General features: G+C 33.4%; 2 protein-coding genes, 1 long non-coding RNA gene and 2 other non-coding genes across 6 annotated transcripts; 4 read left to right on the top strand and 1 right to left on the bottom strand.

The window, feature by feature from the left end:
* Positions 1-5,998: 5,998 nt before the first annotated feature.
* Positions 5,999-6,070, top strand: Trnaq-uug. The gene has a single exon. It is a non-coding gene; the product is annotated as a tRNA-Gln (tRNA).
* An 818-nt stretch (positions 6,071-6,888) lies between these two features.
* On the top strand, positions 6,889-6,960 carry Trnaq-uug. The gene has a single exon. It is a non-coding gene; the product is annotated as a tRNA-Gln (tRNA).
* Positions 6,961-7,529: 569 nt separating this feature from the next.
* On the bottom strand, positions 7,530-9,399 carry LOC108968493 (borealin-like). Of its 2 annotated transcripts, none has more exons than XM_018932557.1 (4): positions 8,987-9,399; positions 8,808-8,919; positions 8,182-8,596; positions 7,530-8,116 (listed from the first exon to the last, which is right to left on the bottom strand). In XM_018932557.1, the coding sequence occupies exons 1-4, from the start codon at positions 9,206-9,208 to the stop codon at positions 7,924-7,926; spliced, it is 942 nt and encodes a 313-aa protein (XP_018788102.1). In that variant the 5' UTR covers positions 9,209-9,399; the 3' UTR covers positions 7,530-7,923. The 2 variants fall into 2 exon arrangements, with proteins under 2 accessions (XP_018788102.1, XP_018788101.1); XM_018932556.1 differs by having other exon boundaries at positions 8,182-8,608; positions 8,987-9,398.
* Positions 9,400-10,139: 740 nt separating this feature from the next.
* Positions 10,140-13,181, top strand: LOC108968506 (H/ACA ribonucleoprotein complex subunit 4). The gene is made up of 6 exons (XM_018932591.1): positions 10,140-10,152; positions 10,298-10,666; positions 10,729-10,980; positions 11,196-11,470; positions 12,043-12,465; positions 12,567-13,181. The coding sequence occupies exons 1-6, from the start codon at positions 10,140-10,142 to the stop codon at positions 12,783-12,785; spliced, it is 1,551 nt and encodes a 516-aa protein (XP_018788136.1). The 3' UTR covers positions 12,786-13,181.
* Positions 13,182-14,421: 1,240 nt separating this feature from the next.
* On the top strand, positions 14,422-16,662 carry LOC108968507. Its single transcript, XR_001993335.1, has 5 exons — positions 14,422-14,437; positions 15,148-15,214; positions 15,705-15,832; positions 16,046-16,295; positions 16,514-16,662. It is a non-coding gene; the product is annotated as an uncharacterized LOC108968507 (long non-coding RNA).
* Positions 16,663-17,782: the final 1,120 nt, after the last annotated feature.

The following is a 17,782-nucleotide window of genomic DNA, read 5'->3' on the forward strand; positions in this document are numbered from 1 at the left end:
TTTTTCTTTTTAAGCACGTCTGCCCAGAAACAGGACGCTGATTGTTATCGACTTAGGAGCTTTCTCTTTTCTTGGCTGGCACTTTCTATGTTGGCCATTAGTCTGCTCAGTTAGGAGGTGATCTTCGCTGTCTTTCCTGTGGCGTGCTGGATTTTTACCYAGAATGTTAGTCTGRGGTGCARTCTTACGCCTAGGTAGTATACTGCTTTTTGTATCCTAAAAATATTGAACTTATTTATAGGGCTTTTTTGCTATAGCAGCTCTGTTTTTTCAGTAGCGTAATGGAGGTTGCGTGAGTCGAGCCATGGCTACGTCCGTATCATGACCTGATTAAGATTTCTTCGCACTTTTTCTGTGTACTGTAAATCTTGGTGTAATGTCGTCCGTGTAGCCAATTGAGTACRATTCGTCTGGCATTTCAAGTTTTAATTTAGCGTCGTTGCCGGTGTTCCACAAATCTGAGCCCAGAATGGATCCTTGTGCTGTTCCTGCCGCTACACCTCTCTTCGTGAAGCAGTTTTCTCTTGCTATGGTAGCATCAGCTCWGAGGTAGTCGAGGATTTTAAAACTCGATCTTTTAAGCGTCGATCTTATCCACCCATCTAGCGCTGCTGATGGACTTTCGGACATCTAAAGTGGGCAGCTAAACTATTATCTTGTGTTTATGCCATCTAAGCTGCGCGGATTCTACACTTTCAATTAAGCATTTTATAGCTCCTAGAGTTGATCTTCCGAGACTGAAGCCGTATTGTCTAAAGGACAGTCCTTCAGCTTCGTTAATAGCCGCTTCGAGTCTGCGTTTAAATAGTCTTAATAGCGCTTTCCCGCTGTATCAAGCATGCATAGTTGACGGTATGCTGATGACAAGTTGGCATCTCCTTTTCTCTTACTGATTAGCACCAGTCGTTGCTTTTTCCAAGTTTCAGTGAATATTCCGGCTTCGAGGCAGGCGTTGACCTATATATACTAAAGCTTATAGCTGCCATGCAARCTGACCCAACGAACTCAAGTTTTTGTATGCAAAASTTTTTAATTTCGCGAACTTTGGTAGAGCTATCATCCAAAGGTTTGCTACAATCGGGGAAATGAAAAATAACCGATACTTTCTTGACAGGGTGTAGTTTTTTTTTGTACCCCTTTAATGCTACCAAAAACTGCACCTGTGAAGTATRTTATAGCTTCGGTGCAGCCGTTTTTCTTGTTTCTTACTGCTGTTGCACTAATTTACGAATGGTTTATTTACATAAAGACATATTTAYACAGTATATATGCACATAAGCAGGCGTTCATACGTAGTGACAAAGTAAAACAACAACAAACAAATAAATTACAATAAAAAATAATCGAAACACGAAAACATTGMAACAAATCAAGAAGTCGGGGAGCTGACCACTTTAATATCGAGCTGCAAATAGGCAGAAAAAACATATTTATATAAATCTCTTAATGCATGCATATACATACATACAGTATTTACAGGCGTGATTGCCAATGTTGAAACATATACTTATATAATATATAAATAAATAAATGTGTGAATGGAAGCTGATTTACCAAATACATACAAGTATGCATATAAATACGCATATGTATAAGTATATATGCCACAGGTGTAATTTTACTAACGACAATGCCGGGATTAAAAATAATTTTAAATTCATTTTACTTGCGCCTACATATTTCTATTTGAATATATGTATATTCGTGTGTATGCATGTGTAGGACTTATCTATATGCTTGACATAATCAGCAACGTATGCATTTTAAAAAATTACCGAAACCAACACACTTAGTAAATTAATAACATCATTTTTATGTATTATATTGTATGTATGTATGTATGTACATTTGTTTTTTTAAATGCTGTTATAAGTTAGAGATATGTATTTAATTTATCGAAAAGAAGAAAAAATCATACAACGTACATATGTATGTATGCACTCACTTCTGCAAATTATGTTAAAGTAGCAAACACATTTTTCGGCATTTATGCATTTTCTGACACATACATACATACATATAAACAAAAAAGTAACAGGCATTATACATACATATGTACATTCATTCATCTCTTTGCATATGATGTGTGAATTGTGTGCTTAAACGAAAACGAAATATGGGAATCCAGTAACTTTGGTGATCTTTTAAGCGTCGAAACACGACTAATCTTAAAATAAAATAAAATAACAATACTTCTTTATAAATGTAATTTGTAACGAATAAGTAATCAACACCACCACAAAAACTATGTAATGTTAAAGGTAAAAAAAAATAAATAAATAAATAAATAATCTGAAATAAATATTTAATGGCGTTGTCTTTTTCAATTATGAATGGTGTGAATAATTAGCAATAAAAACAGCAATGCCATAAAGGTGAGGCAGACTACTGTGGGCAAAAAATAGTAARACTTCTTCTTCTTTACTGGCGTAGGCAACATTGCGCCAGTTGTTTTTCCTTTTTGTTATGTGACGCCAATTGGAGATTTCAAGTGAATGAATTTCTCCACCTGGTCTTTCTTCTTCTTCCCACGGCGGGTATTGCGTCGAATACTTTCAGAGTTGAAGTGTTTTCGTCCATTCATACTATACGTACGACATGACGTAGCCAGCGCAATCCTATCTCTTGATTCGCTGAACTATGTCAATGTCGTGGTATATCTCATACAGCTCATCGTTCCATCGAACGTCGGCTCAATTGCTTACTAAGTTCAAAGTAGCACCTGTTGGCAAGAGTTATTCTTCCCTCGATTTCGAGGCTGACGTTGCTCTTAGTGTTAATGCTGGTTCTAAGATAGACGAAATTTTCTAAGACTTCGATGTTATGACTGTCAACAGTGACGTGGGTGCCAAGTCGCGAGTGCGACGACTGTTTGTGTGATGAAGAAGTTTGTCTTGCCATTGTTCACCAGCTTCTTGCCCTTTTTATTCTGTTCACTGTTCACTGTTTAGTTCTGCAGCTCGAATTATTTACTCCAAGAGCATATCAAAGAAAAAGAAAGTCGCCTTGTCTGAAACCTCGTTTGGTATCGAACGGCTCGGAGAGGTTCTTCCCGATTCTGACGGAGCTTTTGGTATTGCTCAACGTTTAGTTTTGCGGGGATATTAAAATCAGATATCGGGGCATAAAGACAGCTCCTTTTCCTGCTGTTTAAAAGCTTTGAAATCAATGAAGAGGTGGTGTGTGTCGATTCTCTTTCAAGGGTCTTTTCCAAGTTTTGGCGCAAGAGTTATCTAGTGAGTTGTAGATTTCAGAGGTCTAAAGCCGCACTGATAAGGTCCTTCGCACAATACGCTCGACGGTAGCAAATTGTGGGGTCTAACTTTTTGTGGATTGGGTGGAGCACACTCGAATTCCAAACCTTGGGCATATACTATATTTTASAAAAGATGCTGATACATGCTCCTTATCAGTTCTTCGCCGCCGTGTTTGAATAGCTCGGTCGGCAATCCATCGGCCCCGCTGCTTTGTTGTTCTTCAGACGAGTAATGGCGAACTTCTTCATGGTCGGGCAATGGAACGTCTGCTACGTTATCGAATTGGGTAAATAGGAAGAGTTCTTAATTTGAATTTCACGCGAAAAACCATTAGTCGAAATATTTTTTTTTCTAGTTTGATATGGCTGTCACCAACAGCTGTGCGGAATAAAATTTCAGGTGCCGAAAAGTTCAAAATGTTGAAAAATAACTTCGGTGATAAATATTTGTCCCGAACAAATGTTTTTGATTGGAACTAATTTTTCAAAGAGGGCCGAGAACGGGTTGGCCGAGAACCACGTCCCGGACGGACATAAACAACAACAAACCATCGATTCGTCAATAAAATAAAGGAATTGGTGCTTGAGAATTGCCGATTAACAGTTAGAGGCTTTACTGGCATCATTGGAATATCGGAAGGATCAGTGAAAACCATTTTGAAGAATCATTTGATCCTAAGAAAAGTAAAAGTACGTTTGGTTTCAAAACCACTCAATTTCTTCAAAAAGCCGCGTCGCGTTAACGTCTGTGAGACAATGCTTTCCGACTGGCAGGATGTAATGAAACGTATTATTACTGGCGATGATCTTGGATCTATGCTTACGACCCCGAAATCGGCCGATTATCGTGACAAAGGAGAGCCGAATAAGAAAAAACATGTCAAAACAGGTCAAAAATTAAGGTTATGTTGACAGTTTTCTTCGATTATCAAATTGTGATGCACTCCGAATTCCTTTCAACCGGCCAAACTGCAACAAGGAATACTATTTGAGAGCTATGCTTTGAGAGAATCGACATAGATTTGGAGGAATAAATTAAGAAATTTTAAAATTATGAAAAAAAATTTACGGYGCATTTTCATCATATAAAAACTGAAATATTTTATTTAACCCTCTTATTTTTCCAAAGGCAGATACATTATAAAAGYTTTTAGAAAGTTTCAAAGGCAGATATCCAAAGCTCCGCCATAACGAGGCCAAGCCCTAGGAAAAAAGATGTCTCCGCGTTGACAGCCGAAATTCTTACAGAATCAAATGAAGTATAGTATTTTAAAGGTATAGCTTTAAAACCATTATTCGATTCGGTTTTTATCTCAGAACGGCGTTCCCTAATTGACTTTTTGAGTTTGATGAAGTAACCAGAAGTCACAAGGTACCAAATCAGAAGCGAATACGGTGGTTGAGGAACGATATGAGTCCAGTTTTGGAAAAAGAGTCGCGAAGAAACAATTCAATACGAATTGGTACACTGGTTAAAGACATAAAACTTTTTTCAAAATGGTTTAGGCTAAACCAAAGTTATTTCAACACTATCAGCGGTGCCTGGCTGGCAGCCAGCTTCCCCTAAGATCACCTCATGACTTTTAAATCAAATCACACGAGGCGCAAGAGTCACCTAAGCACTGACCAGGCACGTTGCCTGCTTTTCTTTTATAGAGCCAGCTGGCACTCAGGTTCGCTCATTACTTTTAACTCAAATCACATCGCGCCCACAGGCTCGGTAACTGTTTTGTGAGTTAGACCAGCATGTGCCATCTCGTGACATCGCCCAGAAGATGGGAGTTAGTCAACAAACCATTAAAATGGTGCCATCCACCATCTGCAGAAAGCTGGATACGCAAAAAAGCTTGATGTTTGGATGCCGCATGATTTGACGCAAAAAAAAACCKTCTAAACGCCTGCGTTATGCTGCTGAAACGGCAAACGAATCGACCCATTTTTGAAGCGGTTGGTGACTGGCACCGAAAAATGTATGACATACGATAATATCAAGCGTAAACGGTTGTGGTCGAAGGCCGGTGAATCGTCCCAAACAGCGTCCAAGCCGGGATTGACGGCCAGGAAGACTTTGCTGTGTGTTTGGTTTGATTGGAAGGGAATCATCCACTATGAGCTGCTCCATATGGCCAGACGCTTCATTCTACCATCTATTGCGAACAACTGGTGGGTTTTATGAAGTGGCCGTCTAGATGGAAACAGATTATCAAACGAAACGGCGCATTTCTGAACTAAATCCGATCACTGTTACACTTTTTATAAAGCATTCAATAAAGAGCAAAAAAGCGSAAAGGATATATTTGACAAGCTAATATAATGCAACTAAATCGGCATATTTTTTGTTCGCAATAATAATTAATGAAACCAAATATTTTAGGGCCGCTTTCTCAATGTCTTGTTAGCAAGCATTTGTCAGCTAAGTCCTGGTTAACTTAACGAAGACTCCTTCCTTCGATAAAGAACTTTTTTTTAGTGTGGAAGTTGTAATACTACAGTGTAACTAGTAATTTGGAGTACGTATGTATGTATAAAGAAGTGTGAATATGTATGTAWGTTAATACAGTGGGTTTCTATGTATCTAGGCAACTGGCAATTCTGTTTCCAATCAAATAATTTGTGCATGCGAAGAGTTGATATTCGGAAGACTCTTTTTGTTGAACGTTGGACGATAACATTGGATAGCCGAATTAATGTGAATGAGAGCAAAATGAGAAAAATGGCATTTAGCATGTGTGTTTGTAAGAGGGTTCTATGGTGTAATGGTTAGCACTCTGGACTTTGAATCCAGCGATCCGAGTTCAAATCTCGGTAGAACCTTGTCCTATGGACTACTTTTTGGAACATTATTTAATAAAAATAATATGTGAACGAAATATGCATGCTAAATAATATAATAATAAATATATAAATACAAATCCATCTATTTACCAGCGGCAGGAGAGCAATTAAATTAAAGTTTTAATTAAATTAGTGTTTGCTTTGATTTTTGTGTCAAAACTTTAAAAATACTATATAAAAAACAAGTGATATACTTTGATACTACAAAAAGTTCATTCAGTTCATGTTTTAACATGTTTTTGTAAGAAACCCACGTGAAAATAAATGAAATATTATTTTCGATTCAGCGTTACATTCGTTCGGCGTGGCTCAAGATAATTTCGGTTAACTTATGGAGATTCAATTATTAGAAAAAAATATTTTATTTTATATAGTTKTTTGAATTTATTGAATTTTTTCTTATGTGTCTGCCACAGGTTCAGACGATTATATTTTTAGGTTGAGTAATAAAACATTTATATGTACATACACATACGCGTATGCATATCTTAATGTTCGATTACTAATTCTCGGATATTTTTTTATAAAAGCATACATACGTCGCACATATTCATCGCGTACATAACCAGAGAACTTAAAACATTTTATTATGATTTAAGTTCTCTGACATAACTATGTACGTGAAATCTACAGTATTTATATATACTTACTACCAGTTTCTGTAATACTCTGTTATTTGACAGAACAGGCATATCTGTTATTGATGATTTTTACAACKAACAGATAATGTTAATGCGGAAATGACAATGTTAAAGTGGCTGTAGTTGATATAGCACAATGTGAAAATAGAAGTAAGCGGTTCTATGGTGTAATGGTTAGCACTCTGGACTTTGAATCCAGCGATCCGAGTTCAAATCTCGGTAGAACCTTAATATTGCAGTAACATTTTCCATCTGCAGTGAATTTTTATTGAACACAATTTTTTTTTTAAATAAACTAGTTTAACATGTTTTGAATTAAATGTTACACAAAATCTTTGTAAAATATGTCTCTTAGGATGAAATTTAAATGAGAAGTTCACGCAAGTGAGGTATGTTCTCTAAGCTCCTGGGAGTGGAAAGAAATAATTCTTATACATATGACTAAAGCAGTTCACGACTTCCGGTAGTTGACCAAGTATCCTCTGGGTAGAGTGAGAACATCCGTTTGAAGGCGAAACATCCCATCCTCAGGGTTATGCGTTGRGTTTGGGACCCGCCACATTAAAATCACYCCCAATGAAAGGAAGAAAGCAGSCTCGGAAAACTGACGTTGAGCAACACCTAACGCTCCGTCAGGATCAGGAAGGACCTCAGGTGGAGAATGACCTGGCTTCGCTTGGAATCYCTAATTGGCGCCATTTTGCGGAAAAAAATTACTGGCAAACTGTTGATAACTCGGCTATAACCGCGTAAGTGGTTTCCACGCCAGCAAAGTTTAATTTAATTGCAAACTAAAATTTATTTTAACTGCTTTATTATTTATTAAATTCTACAAAATTAAAAGAAATGGTTTCATGAAATGTTATTGGTTTTAGCGTTTTTCTACACGATCTAAATAAAATATTTTTCTACATGAGTTCTTTTTTATACATACATATCTCATTCACAATTTCTTAACAAGGATAAAAATCCTTTCGAACTTTGTCCTTTTGATACACCAAAAGTTCGTTCCATTACAATGTGTTTACAAGATCCCACATATATTAGATATTTTTCAACAATTTCATTACAAAAGGAATAATTTCTATGTAAAATATGATAAATTAAGTCAATTATAATGTTAACATTATATATAATGAAGAAAGTAAGTAATACTTATATAAATGAAACGAAGTCATACGATGACAAGCACTATTTCGTTGAGGAGCCATCAGCCATTTTCATGATTAAATTTAAATTGTCATGTAATGTTTTGATTTGGTTAAGTGTGTCTGCATCAATAGCATCGATTATGTCCGATTTTAGTTCCTCCAGTTTCTTTGGTCGTAATGAAAACACACCATTCTTTGTAGGTATATTCACATTGGCAAACTTATCGGGCATCCTACATTAAAAATAAATTTAAAAATTAAAAATAATCTTCTTGTATGTCTAATATGGCAAACTTACACTTGAGCAACTACTGGGCTACCACATTTGGACAATACCACTTCACCAGGTTTCGGCCATCGTAAAAATGCTGCCGCCGGAGATGATGCCGACATTGTCATTGAGAACTGTTGCCCGCATATTTGTGATGAACGATCAGCACTAAAAGCTTTGGAGCGTGTAGCAGTTGGTGTACGCATTTTGCTCCGTGAAATACGAGTATCCATAACCGTAGAGGAACTTGTTGACTTTAATGTGGACACYTGCACTAAATCATCACAAGCTGATCGACTACGACGCGGACGCCGAGCTCTAGCTGAACTTAGCGGCCCAGGAGTGCGACCACGCTGTTGCTGTTGTTTAATAGATGCCCGACTATATGCACTTAAAGTTGAGGTTGAGATACCTATTGTACTGCCACCATTTGTGCTATCCTCTGTAAGGTAACCTTTTACCAATTTTTGTTTTTGTTTTTATATTTTTTGAATGCATTCAAGATTGTGACCAAGTATGGAAATGCGGGTGATGATGTATATTTGTTACAAAATGTGTAATAGCGAAAGAGAAAAAAGAGCCAACACCAACATTTAATATAATTKCCCCATAATTAAGTTCATATTATAATTGTTAGTTTGTTTTTTAATTACCTTCATCGTTTGGGTTTAATTGCTTTCCGGAGGTTTGTTTGGCGCCACCAGCGCTATTGTTTACCGCCAAAGTATTCAAATATTTTTTGCAATCTTCAGGTTTTGTTAAATTCTTCAAATAAAACGAACCAATACAATTATTAAAAATTTGTTTTGAAATAATCATCAGTGACGCATACCAAAGACAGTACATCTCCCATTAGTAAATTAAGGACATTTGAATCGGTGCCCATTAGTAACACATAAAACTTGTCTTCAATAGATTTTATTTGCGCTTTTCCTTTTAATTCTAATGCGTGCAAATAGCCATCAAATGATGCTTCAAACTCMCGCAATTTTTCCTCAGAATTTGACGTTTCACGAAAACGTTTGGTAGATTTGGAAACCTTCGTACGCGGCATTTTCTTTTTGCAAATCGTCGCTTTTAAATTAATAAAATGTGTTTTTTTAAACTAATATTATATTAACAATTATGGTATGGCTATTTTTCTGTCTTATTGTAAGAATTCACTTAACAAATATTTATAAATGGCGCTAAAATAATCAAATCGACTTTACACAAGACCGAAAAATGCCATTTTGAATTTCATAAACCCATCGTTAGACAATTCAGCACTATTCAGCAACTGTAGTAGGGTTGCAATTTCCAGGGTTGACAGGATGTATGTATATCCAAATTTCAACATTGGAAATACAAAAATTTATTTTCGATGAAAAGTGATTTATAGCCCTGACGGACGAGCAAAGCTAATGCGCATTGAAATTTTATGGTGACACACGGCAGACTTGTGCATTTAGGCAGCTGAAATTTGTTTGTTTATTAAAAACAAGTAAAATAAAAATGAATAAGATAAATTATTGATAGAAATTTTGGTATTTTTGGAAAATCAATATAAATTTAACGAAAAATGGGGTCAAATACGCAAATATATGTAAATTAAGCCCGCTAATGTGGGTGTTTAGTATACCGATACTACATATGTATATCGAATGCTTATTATATCACAATTAATATAGGGTTTATTACGAAAAGGATAAATTCTTTGAATGCATTATTAAATTTTCGAAAAAAAGCCTTGGACCTTTCAAAACAACTTTTGTAAATTTCGAAAGAACTTTTGATTGTTTTTACAAAATAAATAAAATTTTCTTCCCGTTCAAATATTATCATGACATACTTATGAGAAATAGTCACTCTGTGTCAAACACGTGTATACATTTTGACATCTTGTGTTTTTGACTGTTTCTAACCTTCCTTTCACTCGCCGGACGTGTTGCTTTATAAAACGTGTCGAATATTTGTTCAATAAATTTGTGAATAATTTTAAAATAATGGCGGATATTGGTAAGAGATTATTTGGTTATTGRCTGATTTTAAAGAAAAATTCATTTAACTGAGACTTTAATTGTTCAAAATTATGTATATTTCCGTTTTTCTCGTGTACGGTTATTTACAAAAAATACCTCGTGGGTTTTCTTAAAAATTGTAGWAATCAAAAAGGAAAAGAAAAAGAAGAAAATTAAGGAAGAGCCAATTGATGTGGATGATCTTGGAGCGCTACAAAAATCTGGCGACTTTTCTRTTAAGCCGTCTGAAAAATCTGTGAAGTTAGATGCTTCGCAATGGCCTTTGTTGTTGAAAAATTTCGAYAAACTGAATGTGCGTACGAACCACTATACACCTTTACCTCATGGCTCTTCTCCACTTAATAGAAATATTCAAGAATATATGAAGTCCGGTTTCATTAATTTGGATAAACCATCTAATCCAAGTTCACACGAAGTTGTCGCCTGGATAAAGAAAATTCTAAAAGTTGAGAAAACTGGACATTCTGGAACGTTGGATCCAAAAGTGACGGGTGATTATAYTATTATATGGCGTTAAAACTAAAAATCTAAATTGAATGTTGACATATACTAGGTTGTCTTATTGTGTGTATTGATCGCGCAACACGCCTAGTTAAGTCACAACAAAGTGCTGGTAAAGAATACGTTGCCATATTCAAGCTACATTCACCAGTTGAGTCGGTAGCAAAAGTTCGTCAAGGATTGGAAAAATTGCGTGGTGCACTCTTCCAACGACCACCTTTAATTTCAGCTGTCAAAAGACAATTGCGTGTTCGTACAGTTTATGATAGTAAACTCTTGGACTATGATGAGGCTCGTAATATGGGTGAGTGGAGTTTTCGTATATAGTTCTTTTTATTATTATAAGCAATAAGAAGGCATGGGCATATTGAATTAACAACTCATCTCAATATGAGTAGTGTTATTTTCAATTAATAATAATAAATGCTAAATTAAAATAAGCTTTTGTTTAATGATGCAGAAGCACATTTCTTCATATATTGTATGCTTTTTCTTTCTATTTTGCTTCATATGCTAAAGGTGTTTTTTGGGTTAGCTGTGAGGCGGGTTCGTACATTCGTACCATGTGCGTACATTTGGGCTTAGTGCTAGGAGTTGGTGGCCAAATGTTAGAACTGAGACGTGTACGTTCTGGTATACAGTCTGAGCGTGATGGTATGGTTACGATGCAYGATGTCTTGGATGCTATGTACCTGTATGAAAATCACAAAGATGAGTCGATGTTGCGACGAGTAATCAAGCCTTTGGAAGGTTTACTTGTTAACCACAAGCGCATTATAATGAAAGATAGCTCGGTAAGTTCTTATTTCTATTTTAGACCATGTGGTTTCTTGTCGAATTGCTACAATTTAAAATTATAAGCAGTCTTAAATTCATGTCCAACCTAAAATTTATTAATATTTTAATGGCAAAATGTCTTGTTTATTTTTCAATTTAATATAAATATGTACCCCATGATATAAGCCGGCAGAAAAAGTACTCCCTAGTTTTTTCTGTGACTATGATTGGGAACATAAACTTTTTTCCGATGTGTGTATATTTCCAGGCGTCTTACCTGCCTCAAAATAAAGATTTATTCAGAATACATTTGTGTCTCTAGTTATAAGTTGGCTCTCTTATTTATGATTTATAAAAATATCATTTACCCCATGATATAAGCCGGCAGGGAAAATATTTTCCATTTTTTCCTGTGACTATGATTGGGAACAACAATGTTCATCCGATGTGTGTATGTGGCAATATCAAACAAATTTGTTGCACCAAAGAAAGATTCGGAGCACATCTATATATATATATATATACAGTTACATACAAGTATGTCCATTGACAGTTGGAAAAGCTTCTAATTCTAACATATATTCTTTAGGTCAACGCTGTTTGTTACGGTGCGAAAATCATGTTGCCCGGTGTCTTACGCTATGAGGATGGTATTGAAATTGATCAAGAAATTGTYATCGTCACAACAAAGGGTGAGGCAATTTGTTTGGCTATTGCTCAAATGACAACAGCAACAATGGCATCATGTGACCACGGTGTCGTAGCAAAGATCAAACGTGTTATCATGGAGAGAGATACATATCCGCGCAAATGGGGCCTAGGCCCTAAAGCTTCAGCAAAGAAAGCRCTCATTGCGGCAGGAAAATTGGATAAATATGGACGTCCGAATGAAAATACACCCAAGGAGTGGTTAACCGGCTTCGTTGATTACAATGCAAAGAARCCTGCGGCAGCTGTAGCGCCACAAAATACAACGCCAAATCATGGCGGCAGTACAGAGGAGGGTAAAAAGGTAAGATAAAAATATCTTATATCATTTATAACATAATAAAACCTCAAAATTACATATCTTGGAGTTGTGTTAATTATTTTWAATATTTTATTTTATTTTAGCGCAAATTGAGTGTGACCAGCCAAGATGAGAACACTGCATCCGTGGTACCAGCTGATATTGAAAAGTCCGAAAAGAAGAAGAAAAAGAAGCACAAATCCGATAAAGAGGCTCCCGAAGAAACAGTAGTGGTGGAAGAGGAAGCGGAGGTGACAGAAAAGAAGGAGAAAAAGAAGAAGAAGAAGAAGAACAAAGAYAGAGAAAAAGAAGCTGAGGAATGAATTAAGCCTTTGTAGATCGAAAAATTCAAGTCTATTGCAGTGCATTTTATAGAGTACCGTTCTATTGCATTAATTTTAGTTAACTTCTTTTTTTTTAATACAAAATTGTTTGCAAAAAATTTTAAGGTTGACTCAGAAATAAGTCTGAGTAGGTTCAGTTGTGGTCTTTCTAAGGCATATATTTTTCTATGAATTGACAACACAATAGTCGACCTCAGCAAATATACAAAATAATACAATAATTACATATTATGTATTGTAGCTATAAGATTAAAGATAAGTCTGGTAACTGTAGACTACTTAATTTCTCAGCTGTTCAAATGGTATATTACCAATATGTGGCTGACAACAAAAACATGAAAATATATAATGTAGCCTATAAAAAACGAAACTTTTTCTTAAGCTGTTTAGACTTAATCTCTTGAGATTTTTGTTAAATATTTCCAAGTTCTAATAATTTTAGTAAGTCATACCATTAAGGTTAGTACTTTGCTTTATTTATGTATGCATAAACATTTCATTAAATTATTCGTATTACAGATCTCAGCTGCCTAAATCACGAGCTTGAAATTTCAACGTAAACAAAATATGCTTGCCGTTCTATATATGCAGGTAATTATGTTAAACCAATAAAAAAAAATTGAAATATAATTGATGTTATGATCAATTACTTTCGCCCCTAACTGAAAATATCTAACTGTTGAATGCGATTGATTGGTCTTACTGAGCAGACGCTTTATACAATTTTATCGCATAAAAATAAGCGATTTGCTAATTTTTTCGTTTTATTTCAGATTACCTTTTCGTTAATTGCAGTCGTTCCGTTAGTTGCAGCCATTTTGTGAAATGTAAGTTGAACTAACGTTATGCTGTAAGCAGGGTCGCATATAATACATTAAGAAATTATTGAATTAACATTTAAAAAATAATTTCCAAATTTCTAACTTCGACTACCGTATTGAAAATTAAAAATCAATTTTTAATCAAAATACTGAATTGAGAATAAAAAATAGCAAATACTGGATTGAAAAAAAATATATATATGTATATATAAATCACGTATACTGGAATGAAAAAAATTATTAGATTGCAAATTAAAAACAAAGAATTGTCATAAATATTGGTTTGAAAATTAAAAAAAATCATCACGAACAATGAATTAAAAAATAACTGAAAAATCATACCTAAATACCCGATTTGTAAAAAAAAAACCTAAATACCGTACTGAAAAGTAACAAACAATTTTAAGGCATAATTTCTAATTAAAAATAAAAAAAAGCAAAATTAAATGTAAATTTTTTAATCCCAAGCATTAARCTCTAAATGATAATTAAAAGAATTGTATATAATTTTCAACCAAAATGTTTGGAAAACTTAAAAATTTTAATTAAAAAATTCGYAACCCTGCTTGTATGTCATTAAATTCATTCCTCTATTGAATGATGAACAATTACTTTCGCCCCTAACTGAATAAAATTCATGTTGAATGCGAATTGATTGGTCTTACTGATTAAGGTTATATATAAAAAAATTTAATTATTCTTTTTACAAAAAAGTTTATAAAAAAGGTATTTATTTTCTATTTTCAGTTTCGTTGGCGGTTGCGAGCGCTTAACTCCTATTACGTGGCATGGCAAATCGCTATGAAAATTGTAAGTTTGATTTGTTATTTTACTGTTAAGATTTAAAAAAATTTTGTATGATGAACAATTACTTTCGCCCCTAACTGAAAAAAATTTCATGTTGAATGCGAATTGATTGGTCTTACTGAAAAATGTGTAAACAATTCCTATTGAAATCACTGTATATACTCAGTATACTAACTTATTTGTTTTCAATTTCAGTTATATTATATGGGAAGTGGAAAACATTTGTGCAGCCTTAAATATTCGTATTATCACGTCACTTTTGAAYATAAACGTAAGTATAAAAGTATTAAATATAATTTATATTAGTTTTATTGCATGATGAACAATTACTTTCGCCCCTAACTGAAAAAAATTCATGTTGAATGCGAATTGATTGGTCTTACTGATTACGGTTATATATAAAAAAATKTAATTATTCTTTTTACAAAAAAGTTTATAAAAAAGGTATTTATTTTCTATTTTCAGTTTCGTTGGCGGTTGCGAGCGCTTAACACCTATTACCATTATACGTGGCAAATCGCTATGAAAATTGTAAGTTTGATTTGTTACTTTACTGTTAAGATTTAAAAACATTTTATATGATGAACAATTACTTTCGCCCCTAACTGAAAAAAAATGTCATGTTGAATGCGAATTGATTGGTCTTACTGAAGTCCAATTTCTATTCATTCAGAACCAAATCCACAATGAATTTTTGTTAATTTTTTTTTTAGCAATTTTTCTTATGCTTGTCAGAGGTTATGTTAGAAATCAGAGGATGAAACAGATAAACATATTCAGGTAAGCGTTCAACTGTATGGAATTTTTAATAAATTTTGATTCCTGATGTTGAACACATGTGAGAAGAAGAAAAGATTCTGGTGTGTTTAAGTATTTAAAATTGTTAAATGAGTACTAAAAAGCGAAATTGTCACGTTTCAAGAAACTCGCAATGGAAAAAAAAATTGAAAATTTGTGGGGTAGTAATTATCTGTAATTTTTTTATATTATTTTATTATGGTTATAATTTTTACTTTAAAAATGTATCATTAAAGTTTGCTGATAATGTTTCATGTAGTATTTACTAATTTATTTCGAATTTCAATACTCATAATTGTATAGTTCTAAAATTGTTATATGATGAGAAAAGGATTCTGATTTATGTGGCATGATTCACATTAACCGCAACAAAACTTACTTCAAAATAGGTCCTACTGATTAAAAAAAATGTATATATGTTTACAAAAAAAGTTTGCAGTGAAGTTAACATGAAATCTATTGTCTTTGGCAGGAAACAAAACTCTCCACTTTCGCGATGTAGTTGGTTGTCTCCAATAATTTTTTTCACAAAATAAAATCCAGAAATTAAAGTACTTGTTAACATGGATTATATATAGGCTGTGGCGGTTAAATTTTCAGGTAATTTTTGATTAACTAACGATATATTTATATAACTTTATCAACTGTTTTTGATGAAACAAGGAAAGCTGATTTTTGTGATATGATTCACAATAACCGCAACAAAACATCCTCAAAAATAGGTCCTACTGATTGTTTGATAAATTATTAAATATTGAAAAGCAGTAAAAATGAATTAAAAGATTTTAATGAAGTCTTATGTCTTTTTCACAGAATGCTTAAATTGTTGTGGCTAGAAACATGCCTGGAGTGCTACCCAGTTGAAGGTTATTCACCGGTRCAAAATTCGCCTTCATACCGGTTATGTTAACCCGACTGTCGTACAATTGTTAACTAACTCCCTTTGTATCTGAAATATGTACATATATGCCGAATTATTGACGTGGACACCGAAAGCAAAACATCGTGCCGACTGCATACGACACACAAAATGGCCGCCGCTTGCTTTGTTTATTGTTCCTAGGTAAGCAAAATTTTGTTAGTGCATAATTTAGCTTCTGGAATTGCATATATTTTATTGATGAAACAAGGAAAGCTGATTTTTGTRACATGATTCACAATAACCGCAACAAAACATCCTCAAAAATAGGTCCTACTGATAAATAGCTTATATATTTATATTTTTTTTCAATGAAGTATATTTTTTTATTTAACTAATGATTGTGTTTTCTTTATCAACAGTTTTCTCCATTCAATCAACTCTACAAAAAGGTATGTATTTACATTGATRACGTTAACTCCGAAACGGAGGGTTTGATACGTCAAATTGTTACTGTGGCATTGTAAATAAATCCATTAAATTGTGTAATTACTAATAAATAAAAAGATTTGGATAAATTGAAAAAAACTATACTGTTATTTATTTCTTTTATGTCTGTTTGGTGCAAAAAACAAAAAGAGAATTTTTTCAATGACAATATTGCATTTTAAAATAGGGTTGTAAAACATGAGCTAAAGTTAATTGAGCATTCTTTATAAAAAGTCTGCTTCAAATTTAATTTAATGCATTTTTGATCCAGGAAAATGATAGATATATGTACATTTTTATTACTACGTTTCATCAATGTTAAACGATTTTTTGTCGCAACTTCCCAGCTAACAGCTTTAAATTTATAATTGTTGCAAGAAGTATTTTTGTTAGATGTGAATTATTGGCATTTGTGCACATTTTAATGTATTTTTTAAATTGTATTCAATTTTTATATTTTGTAGTTAACGCAAAAAATATTTACTTAAATTTTATTTACGGAAAGAATTTTGGCAGTCTTGAAGACCTTTTTTTTTTGGTAGCATCAAAATCCGGARTGCTGAACTCTGCTAAACCTAACCTGATTAGCTATTACGTCATAAAGAGCTTATCTAATCATAAAGGTTAGTTTAATTAACAATTGCCCGTTTACAGATGGCAAATATGTTAAATATGTATGTATGTATATATTTTTAAATAAATAGTTTTTCTTGAATATTGTTTTTAATATTTTTTTGTTAATAAATATTTTTTTAAATTATATATATTTTTAATAACATTAAATTATTTAAATAAAATGTTTTTGTTTGTATTTTGTTTTAATAAATATTTTTTTATATGAACGCAGCAATAAAAAATACTAGTTTTTCAATTGTTAAACACGTTTTTTACCTTTGGCGCCAAATTGAAACCGACGACACCATTTTGATTTTCGAATGTATACATGTTTCGTTTCCATGTTCCATTTTCCACCTCATTACACACAAAAAAAATCCCACTATTTTGGTTATCGATAAAAGTCGATTATTTCGCCGGACGCGAAAGTTTTTTGGTACAGTATTTTAACGAAATTTCGTAAAAACTACCAAAAATAGTAAATAATAAACTAAATAAAAAATAAAATGCTACTACAGAATTTCTACACCTTTMATTTTTTTATATGTTAGTTAATTGTGTTTAGATAATAAAATCATATATTAATT

The sequence above is a fragment of the Bactrocera latifrons genome, unplaced genomic scaffold (assembly GCF_001853355.1).
Source record: "Bactrocera latifrons isolate USDA-ARS-PBARC rearing strain unplaced genomic scaffold, ASM185335v1 scaffold_219, whole genome shotgun sequence".
Taxonomy (NCBI): Eukaryota; Metazoa; Arthropoda; class Insecta; order Diptera; family Tephritidae; genus Bactrocera; species Bactrocera latifrons.